We start from the raw sequence: 16062 nt of genomic DNA, 5'->3' as shown, positions 1-16062 counted from the left end.
TAAACAATGCTAAAACTAAAGTTTTGTTATTTCCAGACCTTCACCACGGTGCAAACATTTATGAGTAAAAATTAGCATCCAAAGGTGAAAACCTTCCAGTCGGTTCTAAACTGGGAGCATTTTATCGATGTTTTAGGCTAGAGAGTGAGATTAGCATTTTGGAAAATCTGCTTTTGGAGTTAATGGTGCATGGTGGCAGGTCCCAGCTACACACAGACAGCAGAGCAGAGAAGCTGTGGAGGAGAAAATGACATCAGCTGTGAAAAAAGTTAGCTGAAGCGAAACAACTGCAAATGGCCAAATAGGCTTTGAATAGACAATGACTGTGATCTTCATTTGAACCTTATATGTCAGTCATATACTGATTGGTTTAATGAAGCGATTTCTGTCTCGCTCTTAATTCATTTTCATTAAAAACAGTGCTGTATTGTCAAATGTGTAAAATAATGTGCAACAAAACGCTGATTAAAATATACAGTAATAGAAAGTAAAGATATTTCCTCTTTAGATGTAGCTGACTAAAAGTAAAAGAAGAGCGTAAAGTAAAGCACTTGTACCTTGTTACTTTCCACAACTGGTGCCTAACCCACCCAGAGATATTTCAAGTTACGATATGCAGCTTTTGGACATCAATCTAGCTGCACCATGAGACTACTTGAGACCACTTTTTCACAGCTGATTGGTTATAAGGTTGAGCCTCAGTCAATACCTTTCACAAAAAACAAGTCTGACTTAAGAGTTATCTCTAATAAATAAATATTACTTTGGAACACTTTACGGGTCTATTTTCTTACGTATGCGTAGAGACAATTAAAACTTGAAATGTCAAGAAGTATCCGTAACATCTCCATCTGCCATTCAAAAAACAACACAGCAGTATTTTTATCAAGACATCTGTTTATATATCAATGTCAAACCTTAATAGTGGTGTGGCAGTATAATTTCAGGGAAGGCAGAAAGTAGGACCACAATATTTTTGGCTCCTTGTTACGTCCACTTGTATGTATGCAGTGAATATACCTCTTTATGCGAGCTGCTCTTTGAAGCTACAAAATAAAAAGGAAAGAAACCATCAGACTGATTTTTAGTGTTCACCCACAATTTGTTTATTTCACCACCCACAGAGAAAAGCCTGGCTAACGAGGGAAGTTGTGAAAGTGACATGGTGTAGGTGATATTACTGTTTCTGTGCGTGTCCCTTTCCTTCCAGCTACTAACAGTGAACCCAGAGCATCGTTTCTCCAGCTTGTCTCACATGCAGACATCTCCCTACCTCGCTGATGTCAACTGGGACGCCGTGTCGGAGAAGAAGATTGAGGCCGGATTTGTTCCTAATGTTAGTGCGAAGCCATCAGATATCAGCTTACATGCACAACACTCACAGTATACACACGAACAATAAACACAAACACAGGTACTATTTCACAAGTGTCTGTAGCAAATAATACTGCAAAAGAAACTGACTGCACCATTTTCATCATGTCACTGTTGTGTGTGTATACAATACATTTGTTCACTTTGAGGCTCTGTGTGTAATGCAGTTGATTTATGACCCTGCATGTGAGTGTTTGCACTTGTAATTATCTGACTCTCCATCCTGCAGAAAGGTCGACTCCACTGCGACCCTACCTTTGAGCTGGAGGAGATGATCCTGGAGTCACGTCCCCTTCACAAGAAGAAGAAGAGGCTGGCCAAGAACCGGTCTCGAGATAACAGCAAGGATTCCCAGTCTGTGAGTGACATCTTCCTCTGCGTAGACGTATAAATCATCCAGAGGTCTGGCACTGGATGTCAATAAGCAAGTACTCTGGGTGTTACAACACTGCCTCCCTATGATGCAACACTTTGTGAGGTTTTTTTGTAATATCGTTATCGTTACAAATAAAATATCAGCCTTATTATTTTGATCTTTGTCCCTGCTGCTTCCACCATCCGCTAATCTTTTCTAGGATGGTGACGGGCATTACACATCTGACCTACAGTTGGATAAAAAAATGTTGGTATCCCCTTACGTTGAAATGGCAAAAAGAGTGATTTGTTTTTCCAGCAACACAATTTTTAATGCATGTTTAGTTAGTACACATCATCAGAAGTAGTGAAAATAGTCAAGGAAATTAATAGTCCACATCTCCATTGATTGCACAAGTCACTTATTACTTCTAGACATAAGGCAGCCTCCTTGGAGTACGCTAAGCAGCATATGAACAAGCCAAATAGGATTTGGAATAAGTTTCTGGGGTCTGATGAGGACAATGATCCAAAGCACAAAGCAAAGTCAACTCAGGAATGGTTTAAAAATAGACAAATCATTTATCATGACTTTCCAAAGTCTCCAAGCTTAAATATCATTGAAAACCTGTGGATAGATTTATATATATTTTTTATCAATTTCCTTTGATGACAGAGGGGCCTAATTTCAGCTTGTTCACATTTAAAATGCTTATTTACCATTATACACTGATGTGCTTTGCTCTTTGCTGCTAATTTGATCTTTGTAGCCTCATGCAGTGTTTTCTCAGGATGTAGGTGCTAAAAGCACATTATTATGAAAAGGGCACCAGCACACACACTTATCTGAGTAAACGAGCTTCATTTTCACGGCCATCATGTGTCACATGTAGAAAAAACAGATCATACCCAAGCCAGAAGGGCAGACTGAATATAGCAAACCTATATAAAGCAGGCACGTGCACGTCAAGTGTTGGGCCTTTGTCTATTTGTAATGCTAACAAAGTAAGTACACACTTACTGACCACTGTATGAGGCAGACCTGTATAATCTAATGGAATCCAATACGGCAGCATTTTAAATACAATGGCAAAAACATTAGCACCATCTCTCTCCAGTAAAACCGATTGTGCAGCTGTACCTAATAAAATGTCCAGTATTACACCAGATCACAAAAAGCAAAACGTGGCCTCTTTAATGATCCCGGGCAGTTACTTAGCCTGGATCACTATGTATGAGTCACCACTGGTTGCCTGGCAACTGCTTGGCGACAATTAGTAAATTTGCCATTTTTATTTAACATGTTCATGGTGCTTTTTGCATTGTCTGTTACCTTTGGACAGCGCGAGCAAGCCTCCATCCCCCAAATCCCTCTTTTCACTCTTTATGCTTAACAAAGCTTCGTAACTAGCTACTGATGTGACAACTAAATGTGACAAACCAGTTACCTGGTTTGAGTTTGTCAAAAAATGTGTTGGATGTCATAATTCTGTGGTGTTTTTATGGGATTTTTAGTCCAAACAATGAATCAATGATGAAAACAGTATTTTTAACTCCGATAGTATTTACTCCTTTTTAATAATCTCCATTACGTAAACTGGAAAAAATAAATATATTGCAGACGGTTTCACCAAAGTTCTGAAACAATATAATTCTGAGATAAAAGATACATACACAAGACAGTCTGCACCTGTCCAGATGTGGACTGTGAGAATCCATGGACGGCATGTCTCTTCATGTATCTTGCCTTGTTACTCTGGAATGAGACGATATTAAACTCGGGCAGAAAATATCTTCTCTGTATTTATGAGAAACAGTCTGTTCCCATCAGACAGTCATCATAACACTGGAGTTAGTAATATCAGTCCTGAGTGTGTTTGTCACGTTGTCATTGTGGAGCTGTACGTGCAAGAAGTGTGGACCTCTAACAAAAGCAGGGTTGTGAGACTTGCACGTGGCACATACATACAAGTGTGTGTTCCTGCAGTGTGTGCTCATACTGTGTTATTACCACTGAGATTATTAAATTATGAAGCCTTCAGTGCTGTTGTCATGGCCTCAAGTGCTTTCAGAAATATGAGCTTCTATTTTTGTCTTGGGCCAAACATCCAATTTGAGGACGGCTCACAAACAATTTATGACTTGTTTAAAAAGAGCAATGAAGGGAAATAAAAAGGAAATGAGGAAAAAGACATTTTTGCTCCAAAGTTGTAGATTTAGATGGCTGATGTTGATGTGGAAGATGATGCTGATGATGATGATGATGTGTTTTTCGGTTGACTCCCTGCAGGAGAATGACTACCTACAGGAGTGCCTTGAAGTGGTGCAGCAAGAGTTCATGATCTTCAACCGCGAAAAGTAAGAGAACACAACAACACAGCAGACATCTGTTCGGATTCAAAATAAAACCGGAGCTTCCTGTTTGAGCCGTCCAATAGTTGCACACCAGCGCAGTCACAACATGACCAAAGAGATGCTGCTTAAAGTTGTACTCAGTGTTTAAACCAACGGTTTAGTTAAACTAGCTGCCACTTTATTTGGCGCTAAAACCAAAGGTCAGTATAGTCGTAGTGTTAATAATACTCACCATGTACATGCATCCTATCTATAAACAAATTGTATATTTTCTTTTGTTTTCCAAGATCCATGAGCGTATTGCATTTTCCAAAAAATAACAAACACTCTAAAATGTAGCATTTTATTGTTTGGTAACTAACTTTTTCAAGGTTATTCCATTAGCTTTCCAGTGTGAACACACTGCTGTGCAAACTTAAAACTGGCTTAAAAATAGCGTGTACAGTGAAATAAGGACACAGTGACGTACATTAATTCTGGTGAGAACACTAGGTCAAAGTTGAAGTCATAGGTGGATGTTTACTGTGGACAGTTTGGGTTATATTAATACCCCTTTTTGCCATTGTTTTCTTTTCCAAATCATTTTGGCTGATCTGACTCCAGTCTGCGCTCATCTCAGCATGTTTGTTGTCCAACCAGATTTCTCGCTGCGTTCCCAGATCTAAGCAATTACAGAAGTTTGTGATGATGCGATAGAAAAATAAAAGCCAGTTTATAATAAACTGTGGTTTGCTTTTAGTCAGAAATTGCAATTCGAAAGTGCACAATTATAGTTTCCTTCATAGTCACCTGCACTTAAGCTATGACTGTGATTAAAGCATGGAACTCGTGAAAAGACTTGAATAGGATGTACAAAGACAGAATGTTACTCTTTTGAGGCTAAGTATTAAAATCTACTTTTCAGTGTAGGTCATTGAAATATGCACGGTACATCATAAATAAAGACCATGAGATCTGTATATCATAGATTATGTGTTTAGGGCAGAATATCTGTTCAGCACTGCTCTAAAACTTATTGCCACATTTATTATGGGCCAGTTCCTGCCACTACAGTGTTATTGAAATCCTTCCATATGGTAAATGTCTTATTATATCCTATGTATCTAATTATTTGGCCATCTGACTCTATGCATAGTAAGGTCCATGATATGTAGAATTATGCAGAACAGAAAGGGAAACTCTGTGAATCATACAAGGCCTCATTTTGTTCAACTTCTTTCTGGTTCTTTGTGCATGTGCGTCTTTGATTTTTCTACTTTCCCGATAACAAGGGCAGAAAATCAGCAACACCTAAACAACCTGATAATAGTTTGGCTGCCACATTTTCTCTACATCGGGTTCAATTTTAAAATTAGGGTTGAGATGAGGTTTACGCAAGCTGCGTTTCTATGACTTATTCTTCATTTGTCTCAGATTGAAAAAGCGCCAGGAGGGTCAATCGGAGGCTGGGGGTGATGATGTCAGTGCCGACGGCGATGGGGAGGCGGAAGCTGGGGCCACAGACGATGATGCTGCGGAGCCAGAACCAGACCCAGCGCCGGATCCAGAGCCAGATCCAGAGCCCGAGTCCTCCAAACGGAGCATGTGCGGCTCGGTCTGCTCGTCCCCCGGCAGCTGCTAGCGCCACATCGCCTCACAGTGACTATCTTATGTCTCTCTGGCTACTGCAGTGTTTGTGCCATGCCAATAGATACATTCTCACCTCTGTCGTAGCCAGGAGCCGAGGAAACAGCAGGGCGACATGACGCACAGCAGGACCCCAAACATCTCCCACCATCCCCCTCGTCATTTATTTTTCCCTGTAACATTCAGGCATGAATGAAGCAGATTTCCAATGAGCCCCCACCTTCCGTACCCATCTGCCCTAACTTCTATGCAATGTTACAGTACCGCATGATAAATAAAGCATCACTTACTAGGAGGTGTTGTTCAGGAGCAGAGAGCATGATGACACCCCGAGCATGAGAAGTCGGCGGTTTTTGCGGGGGCTGGTGGCCATGGTGGAGACCCCTCCCCACTCAGCCTCCCTGTCCAAAATCTGATGGCCGCGACTGAATTATTTAGCACACACTCACATTTTGTTAGTGCCTGTGTCTTCAGTTCATTTTCCCCACAGCCTCTTTCGTGTGCCATGTGCCCTATTTTGGAACAATTGTTCATCGCTGTCTCCTGGACGGGCCTTCGTTCTGTTGCAACACCTTCCTGAGAAACATTTACAGTGAGTGTTTAAGGCTGTTTTTAGTCAACCAAGGAGGTGTGCTTGGTTTTTATGTTGTAAACCTGTTTAAAGTGGTGCCTGTATTCTTTAATCATGTTGTAGCCATGGATGCATTATAGACCAGAACGCTAGTTTGATTTTCCTCTTTAAGTGTTACCAAACTATTTTTGCAAGCTTTTTTAGGATGATAAGATACTTTAATTAATGAGAAATCACTACGGCAATCAGACTGAAAGGTTTTGCTCGTCACTGTGTCGGCGTTAGTTACCGAGATTTAGTGTTTTAGCTCCACACCGCGCTCGGATTTCGAGAGCATTCAGAAACTCCGCTGTGGGGAATAAATAACCATCACCAACGATCACATCGTTTGACAGCCTATTAAAATGCTCTGTTTGCTTCACTAGACACCTCTTTAAGAACTTGGTTTGTGTAAAGATCATCTCCCTGTAGGGTTCGTTTTGGAGCTGTACTTAAATGTGTAGCTGTGCCCTGTTGGTCCTTCAAATTGTATAGACGAGCTAGTCTCTTACTGTCATAGAGATAGTGCTACATTTAAGGTGGCACCATAAATCTCAGTGTGAACACCTGGGAACTTGTAGCAAAAGTCCACCTCGATAAAACTAAGGCCTAATAAAACGAACACCATGTAAATAGCACACAGTGTAGGTAATTCTGATCACCACAGTTTTATGTGGGACTGCGAACACGACATAGAAACTAAAAGGAAGAGCTGTGTGAAGCTTCATATTGCTGCATTCTGCTCTTCTTTCCAAGTGTGCAGGCACAACTTGTGGGCAAAATATGCCAAAGCTTTTCTACCATTTGCATAACCATTTCTAAGGAACTTTTAATGTATGTCTTGTTGTCCCAGTATAACATGGTATAGTCAGCGTTGCTTCTGTAAGTGAAAAAAAATACTAATCATTTATAAGACCATATGGTGATTATGTATGAAGTATCTATTCCAGGTAAGCGGGGACCTTATAGTAAAAGACATTCAGGAGAACAAAGCCTTTTTTGCTGTCTTTACCAGAATGAAATGAGACAATTGGTGCCACTCTGATGTCTGTGTTTTACAATTAGTGTGGAACTGGATTTGACAGGGAGGCAGCCTGCAGTAGCTTAGGGAAAGCGCCGACTACGGTTCTTTCTACAGCGGGGGGGAAAAAAAAAAAAGCCACCTAAAAGCTCACTGATTAGCACTTATCCTCTGGGTGTGATTTACATCCAAGCAATGATGTAAAAATCAATCGTTTCAGGTAAGGCTGCTTGTTGTGGGGTGAAAAACTGACTGGATGGGCAAAGAGTTCTTCATTCAGGCCACACAACACCAGAAAAATGTGCTGTAAAAGTATAAATTGCTGCTTTTTGCAGAATGTAATTTTCACAGTTTCATTTTCTCATTTCTCATTTTTTTTTTATCGGTTTCCTTTCACAGCTTGACTCTCGGCCTCTATCGAAATTTCAAAACTTTGTAGTTGCCTCCCTCCTTTGTCAAATCTCAAAGTTTGCATCTGGGTGCAACCACTCATTCGGCCATATTGTCCCCCTCCAACAATTGATCTTTAAATGCAGCCTTCAAACAATGCAGCCCCTGAATTGAGACGCAGCTTCCGTTTACAGAGCTTCCTTACTAGCTGAGCTACAGTTAGGGACACTTCTGGCCGCTTACATAGGTCGTTTTATCCTTTCTGTTTTGCTGTTTCAGGGCCTCCAGTGTCTCTTCACTGTCTCTTAGATAAAAAAAGGTGTCCAGTAACAGATTGGCCAAATATCGAATGATTAAAAACACCAACTCTCGATTCTGTTTTTGAAGATTATTTCACATTTTATTGGATGATTATACTGAGATTAAAACTCAAAAATACACAGCAAATAATCTAATTTTCCAAGCTCCTTTTCTGTGGCCAGCACTGCTCATATAGCAGTGACTCTACTCTTATCAAACTGCTAAGTAGCTCCCTCTGCCAGCTGTTCGACCCTCATTTTGTCTTGACCCTGCCTCGCAGAGTAAGTTTTCAGAATGACCTTACAGACATGGGAGTGGTTTCAATCTTCTCGCCTCACCCTCAGAAAGAAAGCAAAAAAAGCAAGTTTCCACAGATGTTGAACTGCTGAACTATACATTATGCTTTTTAGGTTAAGAAGCTTCTTTAAAAGGGCACAAAGTGGCACCTTCCAAGTCTGCCCAACTATATGATACATTTACATTTTTTTTTTTTCTTTTTGCATGTACCTCTACAGTATAAGCCTGTTTTTGCCTAAGCCTGGAGCTTGAGCCTTACTGCCTGATTTGTGCATGCACAAGCTTATACTAATAGCATACCTCAGTGCTCACCTGATTATTGACAGCGTCCAAAACCGGAGTATAAACAGGTCTGCGTGACTATTTCTTGACAGTGAGTTTTGTGAACTTTAAATTGTACAAAATCGTATAATACCAGTGTTACATGGGTGGCATGACATTTTTAGATGATATGCAGTACCTATTGGCATCCTGTCAGTTTGTCTCAATCATTTGTTCAAGTGTACAGGCTTGTGGCCTTGCTGTGAGTGTGGAATGAGGTCTGTTGTGGGTTAAATGTTGTGTTATTGTCTGCAGCAAAAGAAGAAGACATTGAAACCGGCACAGGTTTTTTTTTTACTTCACCCCAACATAGAATTTGCTGCATTACTGAAACACTTGTATGTCTCCATGTGTGGAAAGAAAAACTCAAGTTATTTTTAACTCACGTCAAATCCATCGACACAACATCAGAATAAACGTAGGCTTGAAGTGTGATTATATGTTAACCATGTAACCTTGTAAATGGATACAGGCAGATTTATGATTGTTAATTTAAAAGTAGCTTTTCACCAAGTTACAAGACTAATCTACAGTTTTGAGATTTGTTCTTTGATATCAGTGCTCATTCTTGATTGGACCGTGCTTGCAAACCCTTCGGACTTGTTTATTAATGTGTTAATGTTCTGGATGCCGCTAGGTGCTTCAAAAAAATGGCATTGTGCTAGTGTTTGACCAGCAACAGCATGTCTCCTATTCAGTCATTTCCTGACTGGTGCGCTTAAGGTTTACCATGATGTAGTTGTCTTAACTCTGTGGATACAAATTGAAACTCAGTGCCCTGTTGAGAAAAGAAATCAAGAAGAACATGTTATTTATGCCACTATTTTCCTTGTTGTGATCCTATTTTGCATAATCTTGTGCGGCGGGATTTTTACAGGGATTCAGTAAAGGCATCGTCAGTGTACTAGCTGAACCTGCTCCGTGTGTTTAAAACATGCTGCTTTAACTGCTTTGATAAAGAAATAAAACTTCTTCCAGCCATGTGTCTGTCGTCTTTCTCTCTCTTGGCCAGTTCCTACTCGGATGCACTGTTTGCGTGCAGACAGTAGAGGGCATTGAAGAGCAGGGGGGGATTTAAATTCAAAATGAATCCGTTTGCACAACAGTGTAAACATGAGCGGCTCAAATATCAAACTACAGGAGGGAGAATCTTGTGTAGGACTGAAAAGAGATTAAGGCGCATTAGGATAAGTATGAGGAAATAATGCAGATGTACTTAGATTTGTTTGTGCAAAAAACAACCTCCTATTTCAGATAAATTCATTTGCATATACAAAAGAAAAAATACTGTACATATCTGCACAATTTTGAAAAAATATTTTTTTGCATTAACTCATCGAAACATGTTTTCTAACAAAGTTAAAAGTTGAAAGTTGTTTTTCACTTAAGGGTTTTTTTAATTTTAGGACTGGCCCCTTTGCACTGGCTCTTCCAGGATGTCCACATGTGTCTTTCCTATATTGTCCAACAGTGGGCGCCACATTGGATTCTCAATGGCATCCAGAAGAGCAGCCAGCTCAACCTCCAGCTTCTCAACTGTGTCCTCCACTTTCTGTAAAAAAAAATACATTGATAAGTTGCAGTATAAATAATAGAATCACTCATGAATAATACAATCACACATTTATATGACTAACAGAGGTGGCTAGTAAGGTAACGGCAGAGTCTGGGGTTTTTCAGATGAGAATAATGTGGAGACTTGGAGTAGCTTATCAGCATTTTGGAAAAAGTCTAAGAATGTTTTAACTTCATTATTTTTGCAATAAGTGAGACTGAAGCCACAACTTTGCTGAAATCCTATCCCCCAAAGGAAATGCTGAGCATTTCTTGGCAGGCTCAGATGGAGAGAAAGCTGACATTTAATAATAAATTTGACAACACCACAGGGGAAAAACATCGCAGACCCATGTGGTTTCAAACCACTGTGGGTAGAATGGGGAGGTCGGTTTGGAAGCAGCACCTTCTCAACTACATCCATGCGGTGGTGAAGGTTTGTGTGTTCCTGACAAGCACTGGAACGCACCGCTCGAGGCTGCAGGTCAGACTCAGGGCCTGAAAACAAAGTTTTAAAATCCAGAATTAGAGGAAATATCAAAGTCTGCTGTGGAACTCGTCCAATCACACAGATTGTACACACAAAATGACTTGGTGGCTCATTAAAGGAGCAATGAAAAAGCTATAAACTCTCATTTGGAATTTATGACATTGGGGAAATTTTCTTAGGTGAGACGATCATTAGCACTGTTACGGCTGTGAGACTACCTGCGGCCGCAACTAAGTTTAGGGGAAACCGGAAACGGTCCAACCTGACTCCGTCCAAAGCCACTTACATCTGCTCTCCAGCTTGGTTATAGCTAATTTAAAGGTTGTATCCAGTTTGTTTAGTCCATGCAAAACTGTGTCAAAATGACCCAGGGAGACTTCAGGACATCTCTTTTCTAATTTCCAGGAGATTTGAAGATAAAAAGAATAGAATAGAATAAAATAAGAATGTTTTATACCAGACATTTAACATCTTTTCTTCAAAACGCTATTAAGCAAAAACTTGAAATGCTGCAGTGGGATATATAAGAACACAACACTTTAACATCACAACACAGTCAAATTAAACTTCCCTTTATGTGTAAATATACCTTTAAAAGCTGATTTTGTTACTTTTCAGCCAAAGGCTTTACCTGCTGCAGGGTCTGCCTCCTGTTAAAGCATTGCTACATTGGTGTCATGTTCTTCAGCAAAGAAACTGCTATTAAACTGTTACTATATTACAAGATTAAAAAAACAGTAGAGGTAGATCAAGTACATCACAACATTGATTTATGTGATGTAAAAACTAATGTAGTGTTACACCACACAATATAATTAGAGGACATTAACTTGTCACAATAATAAACAATATGATGCTGATGCCTGCTCTCACTTGCAGGAACTGTCGTTATTATTATTATTATTATTATTATGATTGTTGTACTTTTTTTTTCTGCATCTCCCTTTAACTCGTAAATGTTATGCCTTTAACAAAAGCCCTTAGAACACACACACCTCAGACCTACTCGTTTCTGATCTCACGTCTCCTTCCCCTGTGCTTTCGTAAAAGCTCTGCCCTCGCTATTGTCTTTCATGCCCTGGGTTCTGTGTTTCAATAATTAAAGGGAAAAAAAAACAAGCATTTTTTGTTTGAATAACTTTGCTTGTTTTCAGCACAAATAATCATTTAAATGCGCTTTGTTTTGTTGGATTAAGTGACCTTTTCCTCATGATGTCAGGAGAGTGACTGCACAGCTCTCCCAAGAAAAGCGTTACGCTGCTGATGTGAACCCACTTCCACCATGTAGGGCGGGGGGGCCACATGCATTGTTCCTGCCAATTTCCCCTTATGGCTGTGTTTCCAATTATCGGTTTCTCTTTGAAGCCACCATATTGGAGGAGAAGCCTGCATTCTCTCACAGGACTCTGTTTCCATTTTTTAACACCTTCTTTGTGGCTGCAGGCCAAACTCCCGTTGACAGTATTTATAAATGAGTGAGCTCTTCAATCATTCAGTAAATGCTGGCGGCAATACGCTTCCTGTTATTTGGATGAAACATTTAGAGAGCGTGTGAATATTACTGAACATTAATGATGCCAACGCAGTATTATCGTACGTTGCTTCTTCAGACTCAGTACTGCTACTTTTTCACCATAGATTCCTGCCAGTGACCAAATATGTACTTTTCAGATATATTTTAATTAGAAACTCAGTCCCTGCAAAAACAATTTATGTCCTATTATGATATTTGTTTTTTATTTTATTATGCAGCCTTGAACAAGCCGGTAACTTCCAGTAACTAGAATATCTTCAATACCTTGAGCTTGAATTTTGAATTCAGTGGTGAATTCAGGAATATTTCTCTTTGTCTCACTCTGAAACAGGATCCACCAGTCCACCATTTACCCTGAACATCCTTTATTCCTTAAAGGCTGTGCCAGCAGAGTCAGACAGAAAGTGATTGCCGTATCTCATTCTGCATGTTGTTCTCCCATGCACACTTGTGCGCGAGCATCAAGCTGCCTTCATTTTTACAACGATATCGCCTGGAAACATTTTACAAGCTCCATTACTCAGACTGGAGGGGTGCCAAGTTCAGCACATGCAGGAAAGAGACCAAGAAAAACTGATGGATGAATGGAAGGCACAGCAAGCTCATCAGATTTTCTCACTAACGTCTCTGCCACAGTGTCCTCAAAGATGGAGCTTTTGTTTAACTCGTGTGAAGACTTGACAAACATGTGACTGATCTGGCTGCTGCTAAAGAACCGAGTGTTTCAGGTGTAGCAATATCACCAACGCTGTTGTGATGTTGTTGCTATGTTTCTGCCTGCTTCACATTCACTAGTTGGCAAAAAGTTTAATACAGAGCTAGTATCCTCTCCAGTAAATGCACAGGTCTTTACAACAATTCCCACAAATAAGGTGAAAAGCCTGTGCAACAAACTTGAAGATAAGGACAATACTCCAGTTTCTGTGGGAATACTGCATCATCATGAAGCCACTTACAGCAACATAACACATCCTGCAAGAAGATAATGGGTCCTGTAAGAGTTTATTAGTGACTCTCGAATCCCTCATGTCAAGAACACAGCTCTCACCCTCTCAAGGATGAGAGCTGACCTTCCAAATTGCATCCTTTGCACCTTCCGTAGGGAATTCTGTAGAAGATCGGGCCAAATAAAGGGCTTAGGACAACAAGTCTAACAAGGTGAAATCTCCCACCATGATAATTATAAACTTAGCAATCATTCAAATGATATTTTTCAGACCACTGAGTCTTGTTTTCAAGACGTGAGGTAGCGTCACGCAACTTCTACTGCAGAGGTCCCTGCCTGAGTAATGCTGACGGCGTCAGCCAGGCATGAAACGGTCTGCTTTGCATCCAAAACCAGCTCTACATTGTAAGGAGACACATTAGCCTTCATACTGAGTAACAAGTAAAATAATCAGATGACTTTTTAAGTAAATAGCCAATAAGGGTGATTTGTTCCTGTTTGTGCAGATTTTTTTTCTTTTTGTCCAGCTCCACTTAATTTCCCCATTGCCAGAGCTGTTCCAGGAGGTTAAGCAATTGCACAACACGGGAAAAAGCAAACATAGATGTGATGATCTAACTCACCAACTCCACCCGAGGACAGAGATTAATGTGTGTGTTTGTGTGTGTGTGTAGTTTTTTCTGGGTTTGTGCACCTTCATCTCTCTTTGTCTCTACAGGAGAGCAGGAGTTCAGTGAAGTGCAAAATTGAGAAGTCAGTGCAGGTCAGAGCGTCAGTTCACAACAAGTACTGTACAAAGCCGACTGTGGCCTGACAGACAGCATTAGAAAACAACAAATGATAAAGTCCTGTGATAAGAAGCGTGTACTGCTTAGTAGGCTGCTTGAATATGTGACCTCGAACATCATTCCATATTTTTTAGCAAAACGTTTCAATTTAGCACAAGTGACCAATTTTCTTAAAAAAAAAAAATAAAAAATTATCATTTCTACATTTAATTTTCACTGGAAGTTAACTTTGTGAATGGAAACGATGAATGAAGTTAAATGGAATGAGCCCAAACCGCTGCTGTATTTGCATTTACTTGCAAGCGAGTGTGTGCTCAATGTGCTGCACGCTGCCTGCAGTTGGCCATTCTTGCAGTATGAAGTCAGTGCAGTTCACGCTCCTTGAGGCCGTCACTGACAGATTTGGCTCCAGAGGATCGGCTACATTTTTTGTGAATTTCCACTGCTCTGCATTAACACTGGTAAACAGACTCGAAACACTGGTTGGAAACAGGCAGAAGAATGGAGAAGAGTAATTGTTTCAAACTATGATGACAGCGCATACATTGGAGGAAGTGTAGCCAGAGCTTATTAGATTACTAACAGATGTGCTGGGAAACCCCAGAACACACACACACATGCCCACATGTGTGCGTGTGCACACAAATGATATCAGCTCTGGCTCTGTGTGTGTTCATTCATTCTACACACACGAACGCACATCTGTGAACCCCTTAAAATGTATCATCCGAGAAAGAGATAATATACAGACTGGAAAATACATTTTAAATACATAGATTTTCTGATCTATGAATCATCTGTTCTCAGCAAAGCTTCAACACTCTGACCACTTTACTCTTTACCAGCTGTGTATCCTCCCCACCCATCAGCACACATCTCTTACCTGCCACAGCATAGCCAATCAGGAGGAGGACTAGTCCGACTGAAGAGGTTGGGGAGTGCGTCATGGCAAAGACGGATGGTGGAGACAAAGACTTGGAGCAAGAGACAGAGTCAGACCCACAATATACAACAACCGATTTCTTCTCCTCCACAGCTCTTCTTCCTCGCTTCCTTTTTTCTCGGTCGCTTGTTCTCTAATCCTTCCCTCCGTCACTTGGTTGCGCCCACTTTCCTAATGAAAACATTAACCGCTGAACAAAAAGCTCAGTATCTGGGAGGGGGCAGGACGGATGTGCTGGGGAGGGGACTCATTTCTGACAGCAGCTACACACACACTGGCTTTGTAAAGAGATGAATTCTGGGTATAATGTGTTCTACGTTTCGTTAAACTATTTGTGTTTATACCTTATTGAAATGCACTATGGGTCATTATTAGGATTTTTTAATAAAGACAGCATGATACCTTGGGGACCTAATCCTCCTCAACAATAAGATTTCAGTGTAGTCCAGCATCGTATTACAGTCTCACACACACCAAAGTGAAGTTATTTTGAGGTGAGATTTCCCTCATATGTTTAGTGTCATTATTTCAGCTGCACTTTTTCGATAAAATCAGGAGAGTAATATAAAGAACTGGAGGCTGCTGAGCTCTTTCTGGGGAACTCAGACGCTGCTTGCGTTCAGCGGGAAGTCAAGCAAATCAAAATCAATTCGGCAGCACACAATGCCCTTTATGATCACATTGATTGGTTCCTGCTGGATTGACTTCTCTTACTCTTTGTCTGAGAGACTCTCTCTCTCTCAAACACACACACACACACACACACACACACACACACACACACACACACACACACACACACGCACGCACACATGCACACTGTCTATTGAGACAGAGACTATTACGTAGAAAACGTGGCCATCTTCACTGTCCTTCTCTCAGGCAGATCTGCAGGTTAAACAGCAGAAAGTGGAAGAAAAGTTAGTGAAGAGATCAATGAAGTAAGGAAGAGAAGAGGAAGAGGAAGAGGAAGAGGAAGGAGGCGTTTCTGTCTGATCGCAGGTGAAATACAGACATACAGACAAAAAAGGAAAATATTTGATATATTTTATTGATCCTGTGGAGTCTGAGCAGTGTGGAGACATTCAAACCACTACTACTATGATACTTTGATGAATCAGGAAACAAATCACTGACCCTGCTTGTGGGCGACTGAGCC

At 40.5% G+C, this 16062-nt stretch overlaps 2 protein-coding genes across 2 annotated transcripts in view; one reads left to right on the top strand and one right to left on the bottom strand.

Annotated features, from left to right (window-relative positions):
- The window catches only part of LOC137098125 (serine/threonine-protein kinase 32C-like), a 75176-nt gene extending 67688 nt beyond the window's left edge, over positions 1-7488 (top strand). Inside the window, exons 9-12 of the mRNA XM_067473976.1 lie at positions 1211-1336; positions 1604-1732; positions 4019-4086; positions 5497-7488. Of these exons, the coding sequence (XP_067330077.1) occupies positions 1211-1336; positions 1604-1732; positions 4019-4086; positions 5497-5704 (531 nt within the window). The 3' untranslated portion in view covers positions 5705-7488. The remainder of the gene's footprint in view (positions 1-1210; positions 1337-1603; positions 1733-4018; positions 4087-5496) is intronic.
- A 1441-nt stretch (positions 7489-8929) lies between these two features.
- On the bottom strand, positions 8930-15102 carry LOC137098138 (placenta-specific protein 9-like). Its single transcript, XM_067474023.1, has 3 exons — positions 14844-15102; positions 10609-10700; positions 8930-10200 (listed from the first exon to the last, which is right to left on the bottom strand). Exons 1-3 carry the CDS (start codon positions 14905-14907, stop codon positions 10051-10053), a joined length of 306 nt encoding a protein of 101 aa, XP_067330124.1. The 5' UTR covers positions 14908-15102; the 3' UTR covers positions 8930-10050.
- Positions 15103-16062: the final 960 nt, after the last annotated feature.

Source organism: Channa argus, chromosome 1 (genome assembly GCF_033026475.1).
Source record: "Channa argus isolate prfri chromosome 1, Channa argus male v1.0, whole genome shotgun sequence".
Taxonomy (NCBI): Eukaryota; Metazoa; Chordata; class Actinopteri; order Anabantiformes; family Channidae; genus Channa; species Channa argus.
The sequence above is the reverse complement of the archived record's forward strand: the minus strand, read 5'-3'. Positions and strand labels throughout refer to the sequence as shown.

Bases quoted from the DNA above. Each gene is read 5' to 3' on its own strand.
- LOC137098138 (XM_067474023.1), bottom strand. From the start codon at position 14,907: ATGACGCACTCCCCAACCTCTTCAGTCGGACTAGTCCTCCTCCTGATT. The intron at 10,701-14,843 runs GTAAGAGATGTG...CTTTGTTTTCAG, and splicing joins GATTGGCTATGCTGTGGCAG to GCCCTGAGTCTGACCTGCAG. The intron at 10,201-10,608 runs GTGCTGCTTCCA...TTTTTTTTACAG, and splicing joins GCATGGATGTAGTTGAGAAG to AAAGTGGAGGACACAGTTGA.